The sequence below is a fragment of the Ovis aries genome, chromosome 10 (genome assembly GCF_016772045.2).
Source record: "Ovis aries strain OAR_USU_Benz2616 breed Rambouillet chromosome 10, ARS-UI_Ramb_v3.0, whole genome shotgun sequence".
In the NCBI taxonomy this organism is placed as follows: Eukaryota; Metazoa; Chordata; class Mammalia; order Artiodactyla; family Bovidae; genus Ovis; species Ovis aries.
Genome location: NC_056063.1, coordinates 51,356,410 through 51,375,526, shown reverse-complemented (window position 1 = coordinate 51,375,526; position 19,117 = coordinate 51,356,410). Strand labels below are relative to the sequence as shown.

General features: G+C 38.6%; 1 protein-coding gene across 26 annotated transcripts in view; it reads right to left on the bottom strand.

Moving 5' to 3' along the window:
* LMO7 (LIM domain 7) overlaps positions 1-19,117 on the bottom strand; it is a 219,317-nt gene that overhangs the window by 121,461 nt on the left and 78,739 nt on the right. For all 26 annotated transcript variants that reach the window (XM_060394587.1, XM_060394589.1, XM_060394588.1 and 23 more), the window contains exon 3: positions 9,250-9,319. Coding sequence is in view for 21 of the 26 variants with exons in the window: in XM_060394560.1 (XP_060250543.1) it covers positions 9,250-9,319 (70 nt within the window). In the remaining 5 variants the exon portion in view is untranslated. The remainder of the gene's footprint in view (positions 1-9,249; positions 9,320-19,117) is intronic.

The window sequence follows — 19,117 nt, the reverse complement described above, 5'->3', positions numbered from 1 at the left end:
ATTAGCTCAGCATGAATGCTGCTCTTATTGGCTAAATCATCAAATTAGCAAGGATGAATGAATCAAAAAGAATTTGCTTGCTGGAAGCCTTTCCCAAATTCACTAGGTGGAAGATCTCCTTCAACAAATCTACAAAATCAGCAATAAAATTCAAGACCAGAAAATAGACACGACAGATGTTACCATGAAATAGTTACTTTATACTGGCTTCCCTGGCAGCTCAGACAGCAAAGAATCCACCTGCATCTCGGGAGATCTGGGTTCAATCCCTGGGTTGGGAATATCACCTGGAGAAAGGAACAGCTACCCACTCCAGTACTCTGGCCTGAAGAATTCCAAGGACAGAGGAGCCTGGCAAGCTACAGTCCATGGGGTCGAAAAGAGTTGGACACGACTGAGAAACTTTCCCTTTCACACCATCTTCCCCTCTTCCCATGCTACAGCTTGTTATCACTGTTTTGCATATCAACATCCAAATATTTTCACCAATGGTCCTTATTACCAACTAGAGAGATATTCCCTCTGAGATGCAAATTGGGTTTGACCTAGTACAGAGCAACCCTCAATAACCATCTTTCAAGCAAGGCATATATTTACACTGGCTACTCATCCAAGTCACATTCTAATATTCCTTGAGTACTTTCTCTTCAACCATACAAAATGTATTCTTCCCTCTTACCCAGAAAAGTACCACACTTGAATGAAAATAGTAATTATATTTGTACTTTTTACATTATTTCAACTTGGAAAAGAAACAGAAAAAAGCTTTTTTTCTCCTGAAAATACTGTCTTGAGGTCTCACATTTTGGTCTTATTTGTAGAAGGAGCTCACAAACTCAGAGTCTCACAAGCCTCCTCTCTCCCAATTCTTGGGCTTATTTTACTAAAAATTATTTTAAATGGGATAAATATAGTAGTCATTGCTTGTTTTTAGAAAAGTACATGATAAAACCTGGATAGGAATATTTTAATTTTATAGCTGATTCCTCAGGTGAATTTTATATTATACCTGGAAGAGAATAACTAGATGTTTCAATAGTGACTTTGGCATAGACTAAGCTGTACTACTTTGCTGACACCCAGGTACAGGAGAGTGAAGATGAATGAATCAGAACTAATGTTACACAGGTATAAGAGCAATAACCAGTAATAACCTTCCAATAAATGGCGGTAAGAACAGACCCATAGATTTGTCTTATTTCTTAAAATAACCATTATGAAGGCAGGAGAAAATGACACGTCTAATAGCTTAAGCTAGCTGGCATCTTTGCTCATGTGCTATGGCACCCCACTCCAGTACTCTTGCCTGGAAAATCCCATGAACGGAGGAGCCTGGAAGGCTGCAGTCCATGGGGTCACTAAGAGTCGGACACGACTGAGCGACTTCACTTTCACTTTTCACTTTCATGCATTGGAGAAGGAAATGGCAACCCACTCCAGTGTTCTTGCCTGGAGAATCCCAGGGACGGGGAGCCTGGTGGGCTGCCGTCTATGAGGTCGCACAGAGTCAGACACAACTGAAGTGACTTAGCAGCAGCAGCAGCAGCAGCTGGCATCTTTGCTCATGTGCTGTATTCTATGGCGTTCCTAAATGAGGAGACAATTTTCCCCAGCCTCTATAATCAACCTTACACATTTCTACTCTTCAAGAAACCTGAAAGAATAACCCTTTAGAGCAAAGACGTTCAAACTGAACCCATATTTTTCATGCAAGCCTAGATATACTGAGAATTTCTCTACTAAGTCCACTGATGGACAGAAACATTCAAACAAACAAACGATTCATAGTAAAGTTTTCTAGGATACTATTGCTTTCAAAGGGAAACCTCAACTGAAATGGCAAGTGCAAGATCAATTCAATCTACAGTCAGCCAGCAAGCTAGCCCATGTAAAAAGGGTAGAGTTTACTTTCTTGATTCTTTACTTAAGTGATTCTCAGCCAGGACAAATTTACCCTATAGGGGTTACTGGCAATGTCAGGAGTCACTTTTAATTGTCATAATTGGGGGGTGGAGGGCACAGTAATGCTGCTCAACGTTCTACAACGCACAGGACAGATGTCTACAACAAAGAACTGCCCAGCCCCAAATGTCAATAATGCCGAGGCTGAGAAACCTTGCTTTAGAAAATACTAACAAATCATCAGGGGTCCAAGATGACCAGAAGTCTTATGGTTAATAACTTGCTTGATGTTTTCTACACATATTGTATTTCATGCACACTAATGCAACCCATAGTAAAATATTATTCTGGTTCAATGGCTCTTTTCACCGTCAGAATATCTTGCCTGTTTTTCAGGGTTTTCTTTTGAGGTGGAGTTTTTTAACTCTCAAAGTTTTTGTTTTGAGTTTCATTGATTTGAACACACCCACATTTAACACCAGCTAACTTTTTGGAAGGCTGAAACTCTGGGGTTAGAATTTTTAGCATGGCTTTGTAAAGAACAAAGAGAATTTAAATGATAGGGGGAAATTTATTTCTTTACAAAACTCAGTCAAGCAAGAAAAGCCATTATCTCTAGAAGATGTATGAGACTATAATTACTGCCTTCCTCAAGAAAAAAGAAATAATCATCTAATCACATGACTGTTTCAAGCAAAGCAGTCGATATATTTCTAAATCATCTTAACATCTCCCTCTGTTGTCATGACTCAGGAGATATTCCATGTGTTCTGCACAGGTCCATCTGCCATGAACGAATCCAATGCCTGAGCTTCATTGCTAAATACATATGGCAGTGGACATGGAACGGATAAAAGTCACAGCTGAAGAAAGGAGAGTAAAAAAGAAGTCATGGAAGGAGGGGGCTTGAATACTACACTCACACAGCGTAACAAACCCTTACATAGAAATTGTGTAATTATTCCTGTATTTGACTTAACTTGGTATCTACCCCACACAAATCTCATTTACAGAAATCACCTCAACCCATACACCTGAACTGAAAAAAAAACAAAGGAAATGAATACTCTTGACCACAGCCTAGTTAGCCAAGACCACTCTCTCACTCAAGGAACTCATCTACCAGTCGGCCACTAACCCATGATATCTGTAGCCAGGAAAGAAAAGGTAATTGTAGACTCACAGATTCCAAAATAAAACTTAAGGTTACCAACGGGAAAGTGTGAAGGGAAGGGATAAATTATGAGACTGAGCAACATACAACACTATTATGTACCAGAACATGAATAAGGACCTACTGTATAGCGGAGGGAGCTCCACTCAATACTCTGTAATAACCTGTAATGGGAAAAGAGTATAACTGGGTCACTTCGCTCTACACCTGAAAGGAATCAACGGTGTACATCTACTCTGCTCCAATGAAAAGAAAACAAAAGGTAATCTGATCCATTCAGACTCTTCTCTTAGGAAATGCAACTAAGGGATGCCATTTGCTGTCAGAAAAGAAACAGAAAAAAGTAATCATGTGGAATGCAGCTGCCGTGGTTATGCCTGAGCACTAGATTAATAAGAGTCCTTTGGAAAATCCTTAAAATAAAACACTCTTCATCTCACTTAGCTTGAAAGTATCTCTGCTCTTAGTTACTAAAAGAAACATTAGCTACATATAAAACTGGTGAATCTGATTAAAGTCTTGGGATGTATCAGTGTGAAATCCTGGTTTCAATATTACACCACTTATACAAGATGTCACCATGGGGGAAATGGGGTGAAAGGCACAGAGGACTTTCCTGTACTGCTTTTCTGGCAACTTCCTTTGAATTTCAAATTTTTAAAAAAAAATCTCAAAATTTGTTTAAAAAAGCAAGTATTGACTAAAACATTTATCTATCTGTATTAGTTTCCTAAGGCTGTCATAACGAAGTACCACAAACCGAGTGACTTAAAAAAAGAGATTTACTGTCTCACAGTTCTGGAGACTGCTGCTAAGTCGCTTCAGTCGTGTCTGACTCTGTGCAACCCCATAGACGGCGGCCCACCAGGCTCCGCCGTCCCTGGGATTCTCCAGGCAAGAACACTGGAGTGGGTTGCCATTTCCTTCTCCAATGCATGAAAGTGAAAAGTGAAAGTGAAGTCGCTCAGTCATGTCCGACTCTTCGCAATCGCACGGACTGCAGCCTACCAGGCTCCTCCATCCGTGGGATTTTCCAGGCAAGAGTACTGGAGTGGGGTGCCATTGCCTTCTCGGGTTCTGGAGACTGGAAGTGGAAAATCAAGGTATTCACAAAGACATGATCCCATGAAACCTGTAGGAGAATCCTTCTTTGCCTCCTGCAGCTTCTGACGGTTTGCTGGCAATATCTGCTCCTCCTTCACTCCAATTCTCAGTTGCCACACGGCTTTCTTCCTGTATGTATCTGCCTACATAAGGTCATCTTCATAAAAGGATGCCAGTCATATTAGGTTAGGGTAATGCCTACCCTGATTCACTATGACCTCTGTCCCTATACTCCACGTAACAACTCTATTCTCTTTTTTTTTTTTTTTTTAATTTTTCTCCCAAATCATCCCACCCTCTCCCTCTCCCTCTGAACAACTCTATTCTCAAATCAGGTCACATTCTGAGGTACTGCAGCTTAGGACTTCAATATATAAACATACCATAGAGATATTGTGGGTCAGGTTCCAGACCGCCACAATAAAGCAAGTCATATGAATTGTTTTCTTTCCCAGTGCATATAAAAGTTATGTTTATGTAGTCTATTGTAGTCTATTAAGTGTGCAATAGCAATACGTCTAATAAAACAGCCTACATGCCGTAATTAACAAGTGTCATATCGCTAAAGCATGCTACCCATTATTTGAGCCTTCAGAGTCATAGAATGTAACATCAGGGATCACAGGTCACAGATCACCAGAACAAATATAATAATAGTAACAAAAAAGTTTGAAATACTGCAAGAATTACCCAAACATGACCTAGAAACATGGAGTGAACAAATGCTGTTAAAAAACGGTGCTGATAAAACTTGTACTATTCAGGGTTGCCATAAGCCTTCAATTTATTTAAAAAAAAAAAAAAAAACTGCAGTATCTGCCAAGTGCACTAAAGCAAAGCACAGTGAAATGAAGTTTCCCTGTAATGTGTCTTTCTTTGGAGGACACAATTCAACCTATAACACTATTCCATCAAAGACCTAATTCTAGGGACTTCCTTGAAGGTCCAGTGGTTAAGAAACCACCTTGCAATGCAAGGAACATGGGCTCGATACCCGGTCGGGGAACAAAGTCCCCACATGCACGGAGCAACTAAGCCTGCATGCCACAAGTACCGAGCCCGTGTGCCCTGGAGCCCATGCACCACAACTAGAGTGTCCAGGCACCGTAACAGAAGATCCCACGTGACACGACAAAGATCCCCCACGATGCAACTGAGACCTGTTGCAGCCAAATACATTGTTTTTGAGAAAGACCTAATTCTAGAGCCTATTACTTCTCACAATGGATATCTTGTTCATTTACTCATTCAAAAGAATTGTTGATCTGCTGTATGTACTAAAATTACTAGTATGTAGACTCTGGCTCAAATTTTATACCCTTCTTCTATAAGTGTCCAAAACTAAGGCTTCTGACATACTATTTTTGAGGAATTATTAGAGGTCAAGCCTCCTAGTCCAAACACAACTGCTCATAGGTGTTTAGCAAATGTAACTCTACTATAATTCTCTGCAGCATGTTCATTATCTGGTGCTTCCTTGCTCATTTGTTAACTCATTTGCCCAATCCCAACTCCCACACCGGAACATAAGCTCTTTGGGGGTAATGTCTTTGTCTTTGTTTCTCCCATATATCCCTATGAAAGTGAAAGTTGCTCAGCTGTGTCCAACTCTTTGCAACCCCATAGACTATATAGTCCATGGAATTCTCCAGGCCAGAATACTGGAGTGGTAGCCGTTCTATTCTCCAGAGGAGCTTCCCAACCCAGGGATTGAACCCAGGTCTCCCGCTTTGCAGGTGGATTCTTTGCCAGCTGGGCTACCAGGGAAGCCAATATATTTCCCTACACACTAGAAAAATTCTTACCTAATAGGCACCCAAGTATTTACTGAAAGAATGAATGTGATACTAAAGAACATTCACAGACCAGACTATCTATATATCATCCCTTCCCATCCTCATAACAACCCTAGTAGGTAGATGCAGGGACTCTAATTTACACTTGAAATTAAGGCTTTAAGAAGCTGTGATAGGAAAAAAGCATCCTGACACATAAGTCTGAGAAAGAGTTAAATGATGCATGATAATGACTTCAAACCAAATGCGCTTAGCTCAGTTCTATGGCTCTGGTCACTCTTTATGCTCCTAAACCCAATTAAAAATACTCAGTGTCCTGTAGTTGTGAAATTACTCTATTAAGTGTACCAGAAATACATTTTGCTTTAGTTCCTAGAGATAAAACCCAAAGTAGATAGAATTTCTCATACTTGAAATAGAAATACTTGGTGAGATCGTCAGATTTAAATGTAAAATACATTGGTGCTTTCATCTAACCCTAGACTCAGAAGACGGCATAAAACTTCTAGTGGCCAACCATAATAAACCACCACCGCAATTCAAGTGTTCCAAATATTTGAGGTGTTTGGAATCAAAGGTTAATTTTATTGAAAATGCATGTAATTGATCCAAGAAATGACAATTTAAAAATCTAAGCATTAAACCATCTGAGAATAACTCAAACCATCTGAAAAGAAAGAGTACTTTCAATACAATTCACACTTTAAATTTTCATAGAAGTTATTTCATAAAAGTTATTTCCATATAAAACATTTTATTAAACAATCTTTCTTTCTGGAAAGACTTCAGAAATCAAAGCTCTTTTTTCCCTTAAATAACATCTCTGACTTGCTATATTACTAGAAGTAATTCATGCATATATGTATATTGCAATATATGCATATATATTACAGTATTATACCAAACTTGAAACCAATAAAAATACCCTACCAATTGCCTAGTCATGACAGAAGTGGAATAGCTACAACTTGGTACGAAGAAAGGAATTAATATTTAGCCCAACTGCTCTGGGAACTTTACATATAGACAGCTGACATTTGAACAACCCAGGTTTGAACAGCAGAGGTCCACTTACACCTGGATTTTTCCAGTATATTAGAAAATTGTTTGGAGATTTGTGACAATTTGAAAAAACTCAGACAAACCATGTAGCCTACAAATATCAAAAGAAAAAGAGAAAAGCATATCAAGAGTGCGTAAAGTATACATAGACACTGTCCTTACATAGGCATAAGGTGAGTGGTATTTAACATAAAATTATGTGTTAGTTTTCTTACTGTTTTATAACTTTGCTTTCAAGGAATTACATTACAGTACAATATGGCGCGCTCTCTCTCTCTCTCTCTCTCTCATGATTGGAGAAACTGCATATCAGACTATCACAAGTAAGTGGATTTTTTAATGTAACAATGTTTCTAATACTATATCATGAATATGACTGTAATACTGTATGTCATAAAACTTGTATAATGATTTATTCACTAGTGTTTAGGCTTGGCAACTGTAAAGCAATCATAGTGCTATTTTTTGTTATCAATGCATGAATGTGAAAGGGTTAAATCTCTCAGCTGTGTCCGACTCTCTTCAATCCCACAGACTGTAGCCCACCAGAATTCTCTGTCCATGGGGTTTTCCAGGCAAGAATACTGGAGTGGGTTGCCGTTCCCTTCTCCAGGGGATCTTCCCAACCCAGGGATTGAACCCAGGTCTCCTGCATTGCAGGCAGATTCTTTACCGAGCCACCAGGGAAACCCAATGCATGACTACACCTAAATAAATATCTTTTTCACATTACCTTCTGAATTTGATGTCTAGCATTAGTAATATGTATACTATCCATGGCGGTTTGTATCATGTGAGATAATATTGATGTATGTACTGATAGACAGATGATCCATCTTGTAAATGGATGATGTAAACTTATGGTATCAATAAATACAGTACAAAACTGTAAATGTATTTTTCTCCTCCTTATGATTTTAACATTTTTTTTCTAACTTCCTTTACTGTAAGAATATAGTGTATAATACATATAACACAAAAAATATTTGCCAATCAACTATTTGTGTTATCAGTAAGGCTTCTGGTCAACAGTAAGCTATTAGCAGTTAAGTTTTGGCAGAGTAAAGTTCCATGCAGATTTTCAGCTGCATGGGGTGTCAGCATTCCTAACCCTTGAATTGTTCAAGGTCAACTGCATCCTATATTTCAAAAGAAAATAGTAATTTTGTGATTTTTTCCAAAGAAAAGAACTGTACAACTCTTCTTTCTTTCTCTCCTAGACAGATATTTTCTGCCATCAACTTATTCCTATCAAAATTCTGATGAGACCCTCAAGCCAACTGCAAACCCAGACATTTTAGTACTGCTACCTTTAATCTATAATGCCTTTAACATCTGCAAATACATGGACGGCCAAACAGAAGGTGCCTGAGTGTATTATAAAGAAACTTGACTACTCCAAAGATAACATATATATTATTTACTTCCAGTTAATAGCTGTCTTAAACTTCAGTGTTTTGTAAAATTAATTTTTTTTAACCAGACTCCTATCATTAGCCTTGATTCTTTGGGATTGCTAACATTTTGAAAAATATCCCTCATCTGTCATTACAAATTATTTATCTCCAGAGATATAGACCACCTTACTATTGATCTCTCAAGGGTCTTGATCCAGTAGAGAATTCATACACAAAATTCTGAATTTAAAGCTAGAAGGAATCTAGAAAATCATGAATAGTTATCTTATGGAAAATATTACTGATGCGAAGCAGAAGACGGTGACTCACCCAACACCACACAGGATGTTGGTAGGAAACCAAAAGAGCAGATAGGTCCAAATACCCTCGAAGACCTGAGTGCCAAGTGAGGGCAATGCCTGAGCACAAAGCCCCTGAAATGTAACAATGCATCAGTTTTGGACAGTTTCCATAAACTATGGTCACCTAGCAACCAATGTATGGAAGCTGATATTTAAAAAGAACACGATCCTCAACAAATGCAATCTGTGGAACAAATGGGCCAAGAAAGAGGACATAGGAAGTCCAAGGGCACAAAACGTAAAACAAAGAAAAAACTAAATGAATAGAATAAAAGCTTCACAGGAAGAACAGAAACAGAAGAGAAACTAAAGCTATAAGGAGATCACGAAAAATACTTTTCTTGAGCAAAGACTCCAAATGTGATTTCAATGATAATTCCAGATAAGAGAATCTGTTTATGCCCATTTTTTTACAGAGACAAATCTAGTTTTGAAGAAAATTTATTACTTACCAAGCCTGCTATAGGTGTGGAAAGTCTGTTGATCTTCTTAATGACCCCAGGTTTCAGCTTATTAATCAAACTGGAAGTAAATAAAGAAACAACATACGCAGTTACAAGAAAGCCAATGTTAGTTTCATGTTCTTTACAACATTTTCAAAAAACATACATGTCACTCATCCATTTCCAATATTTTCTTCAGGCCCAAGAAAAAACAACCAACCAAGAAAATACACCAAGAAACAAAAATCAGCACTGTCAACAATAGCGAATAGGTCTCTGCTGCTAAGTCACTTCAGTCGTGTCCAACTCTGTGTGACCCCATAGACGGTAGCCCACCAGGCTCCCCCGTCCGTGGGATTCTCCAGGCAAGAACACTGGAGTGGGTTGCCATTTCCTTCTCCAATGCATGAAAGTGAAAAGTGAAAGTGAAGTTGCTCAGTCGTGTCCGACTCTTCGCAACCCCATGGACTGCAGCTTACCAGGCTGAGCATATAAACACACTTCTGCATTGAAGGACATGTCCTTAAAAATAGCTCCAAATTTGTTAAAGAAAGGTAATCTTTGATTCTGTTTCAACAGTTTATGAATCCCTTCAATTACAGCTTAGTTCTCTTCAACCTAAGAATACCTTTTTCTATTAATCATTTGTACTGATTTTTTTCTTCAAACTTATCCGTGTTTTAAAAGGTAGCTACACATGCATCCATTTCCCCCCAAACTACCCTTCCATCCAGGCCATCAGATAACACTGGGACAGATGGATATGTGTGCATATAAGGCTGGGTCCCTTTGTTGTTCACCTGAAATTGTCACATTGCTAATTGGCTCTACCTCAATACAAAACACAAACTTTAAAAATCAGAGGGGAAAAGTTGCCTAAAGTAAATGGAAGCTACCAGTCGACATCTAAATAAAGGAGAAATTTCAACCCCAAATGGGCATATTCACTAATATCTTAAAATATAATTGCCTTCTTAATTATATATTTTATTTAAAATACAGTTGCTGTATAATTTTTACATAGGAAAATTCACAGGAATTTCCCATACAGAGCTCAATTTCAACTGCTAATTATGATACTGATGAACAAATTCAGTTGTTATCTGTTTCCAAAACACTAATGAAACATTAAGAAGTCAAAATATATTATTTTGCTTTCATCACTGCCAATTCTGTATGGTGTTTTCATATCCGAGCCTGATAATTACAGTTTATAGGCATCTTGTTAAGCTATATTTCACATATATTTTTCTTGAGTATATGCTGTCTCTAATGAAAGAATATTCTAGAATATAAAAATATTAATATTTTTATTATTAAAAAATAAATTTAAAAAATAACTAGATAAAAAGTAGCTTAAAAACCATGTCTGGGATTTTTTGTTTGTTTTGCCAGATTTAAAGGGTGCAATGGAATTCATTCAAGCAAACAACCAGCTAGTAGTCACTGGTAACTCACTCAAGGCTGCTGCTGCTGCTGCTGTTAAGGCGCTTCAGTCGTGTCCGACTCTGTGAGGCCCCACAGACGACAGCCCACTAGGCTCCTCCGTCCTTGGGATTCTCCAGGCAAGAACACTGGAGTGGGTTGCCACTTCCTTCTCCAATGCATGAAAGTGAAAAGTGAAAGGGAAGTCTCTCAGTCATGCCCGACCCTTAGTGACCCCGTGGACTGCAGCCTACCAGGCTCCTCCATCCATGGGATTTTCCAGGCAAGACTGCTAGAGTGGGGTGCCATTGCCTTCTCCTATGATTGCTTTATTATCACCACAGAATGACTGGGTAAAAATTGAATGCATCAGAATGCACCCAAATAGGATAACAGTTACCTCAGAATCTGACATTGAAAAGGTTTCTGTTGCTGTTACAGAATCTGCAAAGATATCTGTGAGTCTCTAGATTCTGAAACATTTTTAGAACTCAGCTTTGACACCTGAAATTTAAGAGTACAATTTTGGGTTCTAAATCTAGATTTTTGTGAATTCTATTTTTTGTTGCAGTGCCCTGATAACACTGTCAAGCCATGTAGAAATTTAGTACTATAATAGCACTTTTCTACTATGGTTAGCCTGTTTAATCAATCATTAATCATTGCCAAGAAACTATAATTTTAAACAGTGATTTTTCTATTCAATAATGCTACCAGCAAAAAAAAAAAAAAAAAAAAAAATAATGCTACCACCAAAAAAAAAAAAATTCTTTATTCTGTAACAAAGCTCCAAAATGAAAGCAAATATAGGAGAAAGAATCAAACATTCTGCATTTACTGGTCTCCCCTTCACAATGGGCAACAGAAAAAAAAAAAAAATCTGACACTTGTGGAATGTCACTCCTTCAACATTCCAGAGATTTATATATACACTTGAGTGTGCTAAAAATAAAAAAAGACAAAAGTCTCAATTTAATGACCTTCAGAATGTTGTTCGACAGGATTCAAAATTACAAAACAGTGGCTTATGAAGACTTAGTCTGGTGAACAAAAGCTGTTTTTCTGTTTTCATACTTTCTTCACACAGAGATCTTTAGACAACTTAACACAGATGATAGAACCACCCTTCGACTACAAGCATTTCCTAGAACTGTTCCTCTCTGACTCCTCATTTCTTATCTGTGCGCTGAAAACCATGTAGGAAGGAAGGCTTTCTCCCTTCACGGTCACAGTATTTTCCTTTAATCACTAGCTGAAAAGCTAAAAAGAATTGAGCGAGTTTATGAGAAATGACAACTCCAATTTAATTCTTGTAGTTGTTCCCTACGAAGCAAGCATTTCTTGAATTCTATGACTGGTGGCTTTTTGCAATGCACAGTACTAACACTGAAACATCACTTAACAGAAACACAATTCTAGCATAGTGTCAATCAAGAAAGCCACAGTAGTTGTTGATGGCTGGTTTGGCACTATCATACAGGAACTTGACTCTTAAAATGTAATCTTTCTGAGATATAAAAAGTTAGACACCAATATGAGCTGGGGCAACTTATAAAATGTCAGGGAAGTCTGACATCAGTTGTCCTTATTAAAGGAACAGAATCATAACTTCCTCCTCCACCCATTTGAGTCACTGGTGACATTGGCCAGAATAGTCAATTTACCTGTTTACGTCACTTACCATTTTTGTATTACTGTGTTAGTAATATCAAGAGAATTTTTTAAGACAGTTTCTAGAATGGGTGATAACACAGCCTATTCTCAGTTAAGCCAATGGAAGGAAGAAAGGAATAGAAGTCAAGGAAAATAGCACAGATAAATGATGTCACCCAATAATGAGTTAATGGACTCCTCCCTCAGCAAGTTTCAGAGCTATTACTCAGCAATAACATACACCCAGTGGATTGGCGTCTTCCATTCCTGAGCATCCACCTATGTGTATAAACATGGACGAAACCACAAGGAAAAACACCACTCTGGATAACCTGCAAACTACCCTCTAAAATATGGTGTCACTAGAGGAAATGCAGTTTTACTTTGTCAACTGTTAAAATGTTAAGTGTCAGCTCTAAGCACTAGAGTATGGAGATAATTCTCATACAGTTTCGGTAAAAAGCAAACATCCAATCTGATTATGAATTGTTTGCAATTATTTTCCTCTACAACTAAAGGAAGACCTTCTAGGATATTTCTTCTGGGGTGAAAAATAGGCTTCATGAAATTTAAACTTCTGTGAAATTTAAGTCTATCTAAATGAATAGGGAGGGCACAGTCTTACAATCAAATAAAACACACATGCCATACGAGAGGATACTACTCTCTTTCACAGATAGAACTTCTTTGCATACCAGTGTTAGTTGCTCAGTCATGTCTGACTCTTTGTGACCTGCTGGATTGGAGCCCACCAGGCTCCTTTGCCCATGGAATTCTCCAGGCAAGAATACTGGAGTGAGTAGCCATTCCCTTTTCCAGGGGATCTTCCCGACCCAGGGATAGAACCTGGGTCTCCATTCTTTATTGACTGAGACACCAGGGAAGCCCCTTTGCGTAATAAGCATTCTTTAATTATACATGTGGAATTCCTAAAGGCAACACTGACTTCAGGTCACTGGCTCTATTCAGGAACCAAATAACATGCTAACCTTCAAGCTACCTCTGTGCACAAGGAACAACAGGCAGTCAAGGGATCACTTTATTTGCCTGCACCCCTCGTATCCCACCCCTCTAATCCTATGTAGAATCAACTCCCCAAGCTTTCATCAAGCCATGGCATAAATATGGCCATGTGTTTTGCTAGCATCCACAGATTTGCTCTTTTCAGAAGATGAAAATCAGAACACCTAGAGGTAAAACCAGGAAACACCTATTCACTTTCTATCTCCCAAGACAGAACACTCCCACAAGAAGGCGTGACTCAGCTCTTTCCTCTAGTTTTAGCTACTGCCTTTCCTCCTCCTCCCCAAATGTACCGCTCCCCCCCCTTCAAAGGAGCTGACTTACAGAACAGATGTGAAGAAGCTGCCTCTGTTCAGAAACCTCGCCACCAGTGAATGTGGCCTGACTTTAAATATAAAAGTCATAGGTGACACTCCCAAGAAAACTGCACATAGAGCTCAACTTGGCGTCTGGTTCAGTTATTACAGGCTTTCAGGAGAACTAGAACGTGATGCCCTCTGTCTCTTGGACTCCGGGAACTAGTTCCAAATGCCAAACCTCATTTCCCTTTTATTGGGAAGCTCTTGGGCAGAGGTAGAAAATCAAGAGGCATCTTGTGACTTCCTATTTCCAAAGATTTTTCCAAATGTATTAGAAAGACTGACATCAAAGAGCATATCAATGCAATGAGAATGAACTTCTTAACCTTCAAGTATTTGGTTAGTTGTTCACACATACATATTTCTAACCTTTCTATTGGCTACATTTTCTAAATATATATCCCCATATGAGTCAAACTTTTCCTATCAGTATGCAAAATATTTGTTTAAAAGATATGATAAAAATATTACATATTTCTTGACAAATTAAGGAGCAATGCCTTGTTTTATGTGTTACGCATCACTTAATCATTTGCCTCGGTTTCTTCTAGAGGCAGACTGTGCTCAACAAACAAGTGTCAACTAAAGACAGAAAACCAAGCAGTGAAGCTGCTAAGAGGACATAAAGATGTCCTCTCAGTCCCAACACATCTCCTAGGACTTGTCAAGGGACCTGGCATCATCAAATATTTTATAAATCCACAGTCTAACTTCAAACACAGAAATCTTTCTGTGAATGATTCAAAACTTCTATCTTCTTTGTAGAAATGAACTTGGAAAAACTTTTTTTTAGTTTCACTCAAATGCTAAAACTGATTTTGTGCTTTTTCCAAAGAGGACACCTCCCTTTATTATTTTCTTCTGTTGCCAGATGAGTTAAACCGCATTGTTCTCTCCCAATTGTCAAATGCTGTTCAAGAGCATAAGCTATCAGTTATATATTAATTTAGAGTGGCTACCTTGAGTAAATTTCTTACCAAGATTTTTAATTAATTATCTCCAGCTAAATTCAAAAATTGTAATGTTTTGAAAATAAAAACCACCTTGAGGAGTAATCACACATTCGTGGCAAAGTGTATGCAATTTAACATTTTTAAGTTAAAAGGCATTCAATACAAAATTCTATGATCACTTTAGTATTTTCAAAGACTGGTAGTAAAGTTAATTTACTACCAGTAACTATTAAGCAACTTTAATTTCTAGAATTCCTGTGGTAGTAATTTTGAAAACTGCTGAGTCAGGATAGAGTACAAATAAATGGTTAACAATATATGCTAAGATGGCAAAGTGCATGGAGCAGCAAGAAGTGAGTACCAATGCAACTGATAATCATCATTTCAGGGTGACAGGACTTTCTTTTCAGCCTCACTGTGATGCCTGAAGCATCCTCAAGTGAGTCTGGCAAAGCTTGAGCGTTCTGAGGGCAGAGTCCTCTTATTTTTGGCAAACTCAGCAGAGCACTAATGGATCTCACTGAGTGACGGACATTTGCCAATATCACAGTGATAGCAACAGGCGTCTAGAAGGAGGACTCTGGGTTCCCGTACTGGTTTTGTATTAAGTAACATCACAAATTCTGCTCATCCCTTTATGTCAATCAGAGGATTCTCATTGTCAAACTTAGGTTCCTTCCAGTGTTTGCCTCTGTAAAAATGCCTGGATGTGTGTCTGTATGTATATCTTTCTCCATGCTGCTTATCGTTCCTCACATTCTATTTTGAGATGAAATCATCAGTGTCAAGCTCTTGGTATTGTCTGTGTGTGTGCTTAGTTGCTCAGCTGTGTCTGACTCTTTGTGACTCCATGAACTGTAGCCCACCAGGCTCCTCTGTCCATGGGGATTCTTCAGGCAAGAATGCTGGAGTGGGTTGCCATGCCCTGCTCCAGGAGATCTTCTGAACCCAGGGATCAAACCCAGGTCTCCCGCATTACAAGCGGATTCTTTACCATCTGAGCCACCACAGAAGCCACCAGGAATGGTCTAGAAAGGAATCTGGTAATATGAGCCAATTTACTTTGGCATCAGCAGGCGGCACTCCTGTGCCCACCCCATGGCATGAAGGAACAGTCCCACAGTTTCCCGGTGCCTGTCGGTGGCTCACTGCATCATCTCTCCAAATGCTGTGGCTTTTATAAGCACTGCTTGCCAGGGATGGAAAAAGTTGTACCAATGTTTTATGTACCACGTTTTAGATACTGAAGCTCTTTTTAATATTTTCCACTATGAAGAGTCTTTATGAATATCTTCTTCCCCATGCCCACCAACAGTATACAAGGGTTTCTCAAATCATAGAGTTTACCATTACATTTTCAACACATAAAATGAAAGTCTCACGCACTTCTCTAAACAATAAACCATGTTCTAAACTTTTTCACTACTGCTTTATCCCATAGTTCTTATCTGACTTTCTGACTGATGATTTTCAGTATGTAAAAATCTTTGAGATCAAGTCTCTCATATAAGGCAATGACTCTACTTTTTAATTGATGTGATATCATTATATACTTGCCCTTTCTGCAATATTCAATCCCCTTTCTTAACACTTCTCATTGCACAGACCAGAATTCCTGTACTTTCAACATTTACTAGCCAACACGTGGTTTTCCATTTACCTACCTGAGAGCCTTCAATGTATCAAAAAACTACTTCAAAAATAACCTCTCTCTGATCAAATCGAATATAAACTGTTTATATCACATACACTTAGCACATACATTACTCCGACTTATTTTCAGTAGAACAGCAGTCTCATTTTTTACCTCAGAGGCCCTGCACTGACATGTTATGTGCCCTCCCCTTAGTAATTTATATTTAGGGTGAGAAAGCCCTGTAGATGGTACATGTAAGCTCATGAAACAGGACCAAAGCTTTCAACCTTCAAGGTTGAGGCCACAATGTTTTAAAAACTCCTGAAAATTTTGCAGTCCATCTGTATAATACAACTACCATTTGTTGTTCAGTCACTCAGTCAGGTCCGACTGTTTGAGACCCCAAGGACTGCAGCACACCAGGCCTCCCTGTCCTTCACCAACTCCTGGAGCTTGCTCAAACTCATGTCCACTGAGTTGGTGATGCCATTCAACCTTCTAGCCCTCTGTCACTCCCTTCTTGTCCTGCCTTCAATCTTTCCCAGCATCAGAGTCTTTTCCAATGAATTGGTTCTTTGCATCAGGTGGCCAAAGTACTGGAGTTTCAGCTTCAGCATCAGTCCTTCCAATGAATATCCAGGATTGACTTCCTTTAGGATTAACTGGTTTGATCTCTTTAAAGTCCAAGGCTCTCTCAAGAGTCTTCTCCAACACCACAGTTCAAAAGCATCAATTCTTCAGTGCTCAGCTTTCTTTACAGTCCAACTCTCATATCCATACATGACTACTGGAAAAATCATAGCTTTGACTAGACAGACTTTTGTCAGCAAAGTAATGTCTCTGCTTTTTAATATGCTGTCTAGGTTGGTCATAGCTTCTTTTCCAAGGAGCAAGCGTCCTTTAATTTTATGGCTGCAGTCACCATCTGCAGTGATTTTGGAGCCCAAGAAAATAAAAGTCTGTCACTGTCTCCATTGTTTCCTCATCTATTTGACATGAAGTGATGGGACCAGATGCCCTGATCTTAGCTTTTTGAATGCTGAGTTTTAAGCCACCTTTTTCACTCTCCTCTTTCACTTTCATCAAGACCCTCTTTAGTTCCTCTTCGCCTTCTGCCATAAAGGTGGTGTCATCTGCATACCTAAGGTTATTGATATTTCTCCCAGCAATCTTGATTCTAGCTTGTGTTTCATCCAGCCCAGCATTTCACATGATGTACTCTGCATAGAAGTTAAATAAGCAGGGTGACAGTATACATCCTTGACGTACTCCTTTCCCTATTTGGAACTAGTCTGTTGTTCCATTTCCAGTTCTAACTATTGCTTCTTGACCTGCCTACAGGTTTCACAGGAGGCAGGTAAGGTGGTCTGGTATTCCCATGTCTTTAAGAATTTTCCACAGAAAAATTAACTACCATTACAGAAGTCAAGTTTTTAATTGACATTTACCAAGTTTACCTTCAACTGTAAAAACTAATTCTTTTTTTAAAAAAAATTATGTTTTGCTATATGTGGAAATAAGTTATAGAAAAAAATAACTGTGAAGCTTAAAAAGAGAGCACACAGATGGCAACTGTAAAACACTACCATGAAGAGAAGGCAGTTTAAAATTATTTAATTTTCTTTATGAACTTGAGGGATTCCCAATACTTGCATCTCTGTTTACTGCATGTGGGTGCTAAGTTGCTTCAGTCATGTTCAACTCTTGGTGACCCCATGGACCATAGCCTGCCAGGCTCCTCTGTCCATGGGATTCTCCAGACAAGAATACTGGAGTAGGTTGCCATGGCCTTCTCTACGGGATCTTCCCAACTCATTTCTTTATGCCTCCTGCATGTGCAGGCAGGTTCTTTACCACTAGTGCCACTGGGAAGCCCTTGTTTGTTTACTATTGGGTAATCAAATAGTATAGAAACTTCAAAACTTGTATTACTTTAAGTGAAAAAAATAGTTCTTATTACTTAAATTTTAAATGGCTATAATATGGATCAGGGTCAACAGGTTGGTAAGTTGGAGAGCTGTATGAATGCAACTGTCCTCAGGAAATTCAAAACAGAAAGAGCTCTAAGAATAAAAGCCCTCACTTTTACAGATAGGCATTATACACAGCCCTGCGTAGAAGTTCCAAGAACCCTCTGATGTCACTTTCACTCAACATGTGCCTGTCTCCAACTCGAACAAAGGAAAGAGCTCTCTCACATGAATCAGAAGTGGCCAGGTTCTCTTCTTGTCTGATTTTTAAAACAATCACCTGAGTAGCCCGTAGTAAATTCACAGGAGTATTTTTTAATCATATTTTCCTTCTTCTTCTGAAAGTATCTTCAACAAAATCCTAGATCATTTCAGGAAGACAGGATAGTATTCACACAGCAGATAGAAACAGAAATAGGATTTCTCAAACTAATAGGTAAAAGTTTATTTGCTCCACTCTTTCCAAGCTGCAAATCAGGGAAAGGAAGGCCTGGCGACAATATGAGAAGAGTTTGCTCAATAATGTGAGCCATGAGTTCAAAAAGGCATCAATGTCTGAGTGGCTGACTTGGGATGGAGTAAAAACTTGGCGTAATTCCAGAGATGGGAAGTACAGACTGACTAAACAGAGACACGCCCAGTAAGATTACCTTCAAATACATCTTCTTACCTCATAAGGATCATAAAGAATGTTTTCATTTAAATATTTCCAAGATTGCTATCACAAGATGAGTAACTATGAAATTACTCACATCACTAGCTGGATATGCCCCAACTAAATACATTTAGAGAAGAGAAATAATACTGCAGAACCATGGAGTAAGACTGGATTGTGAATATTTTTAAGTATATAGTAAG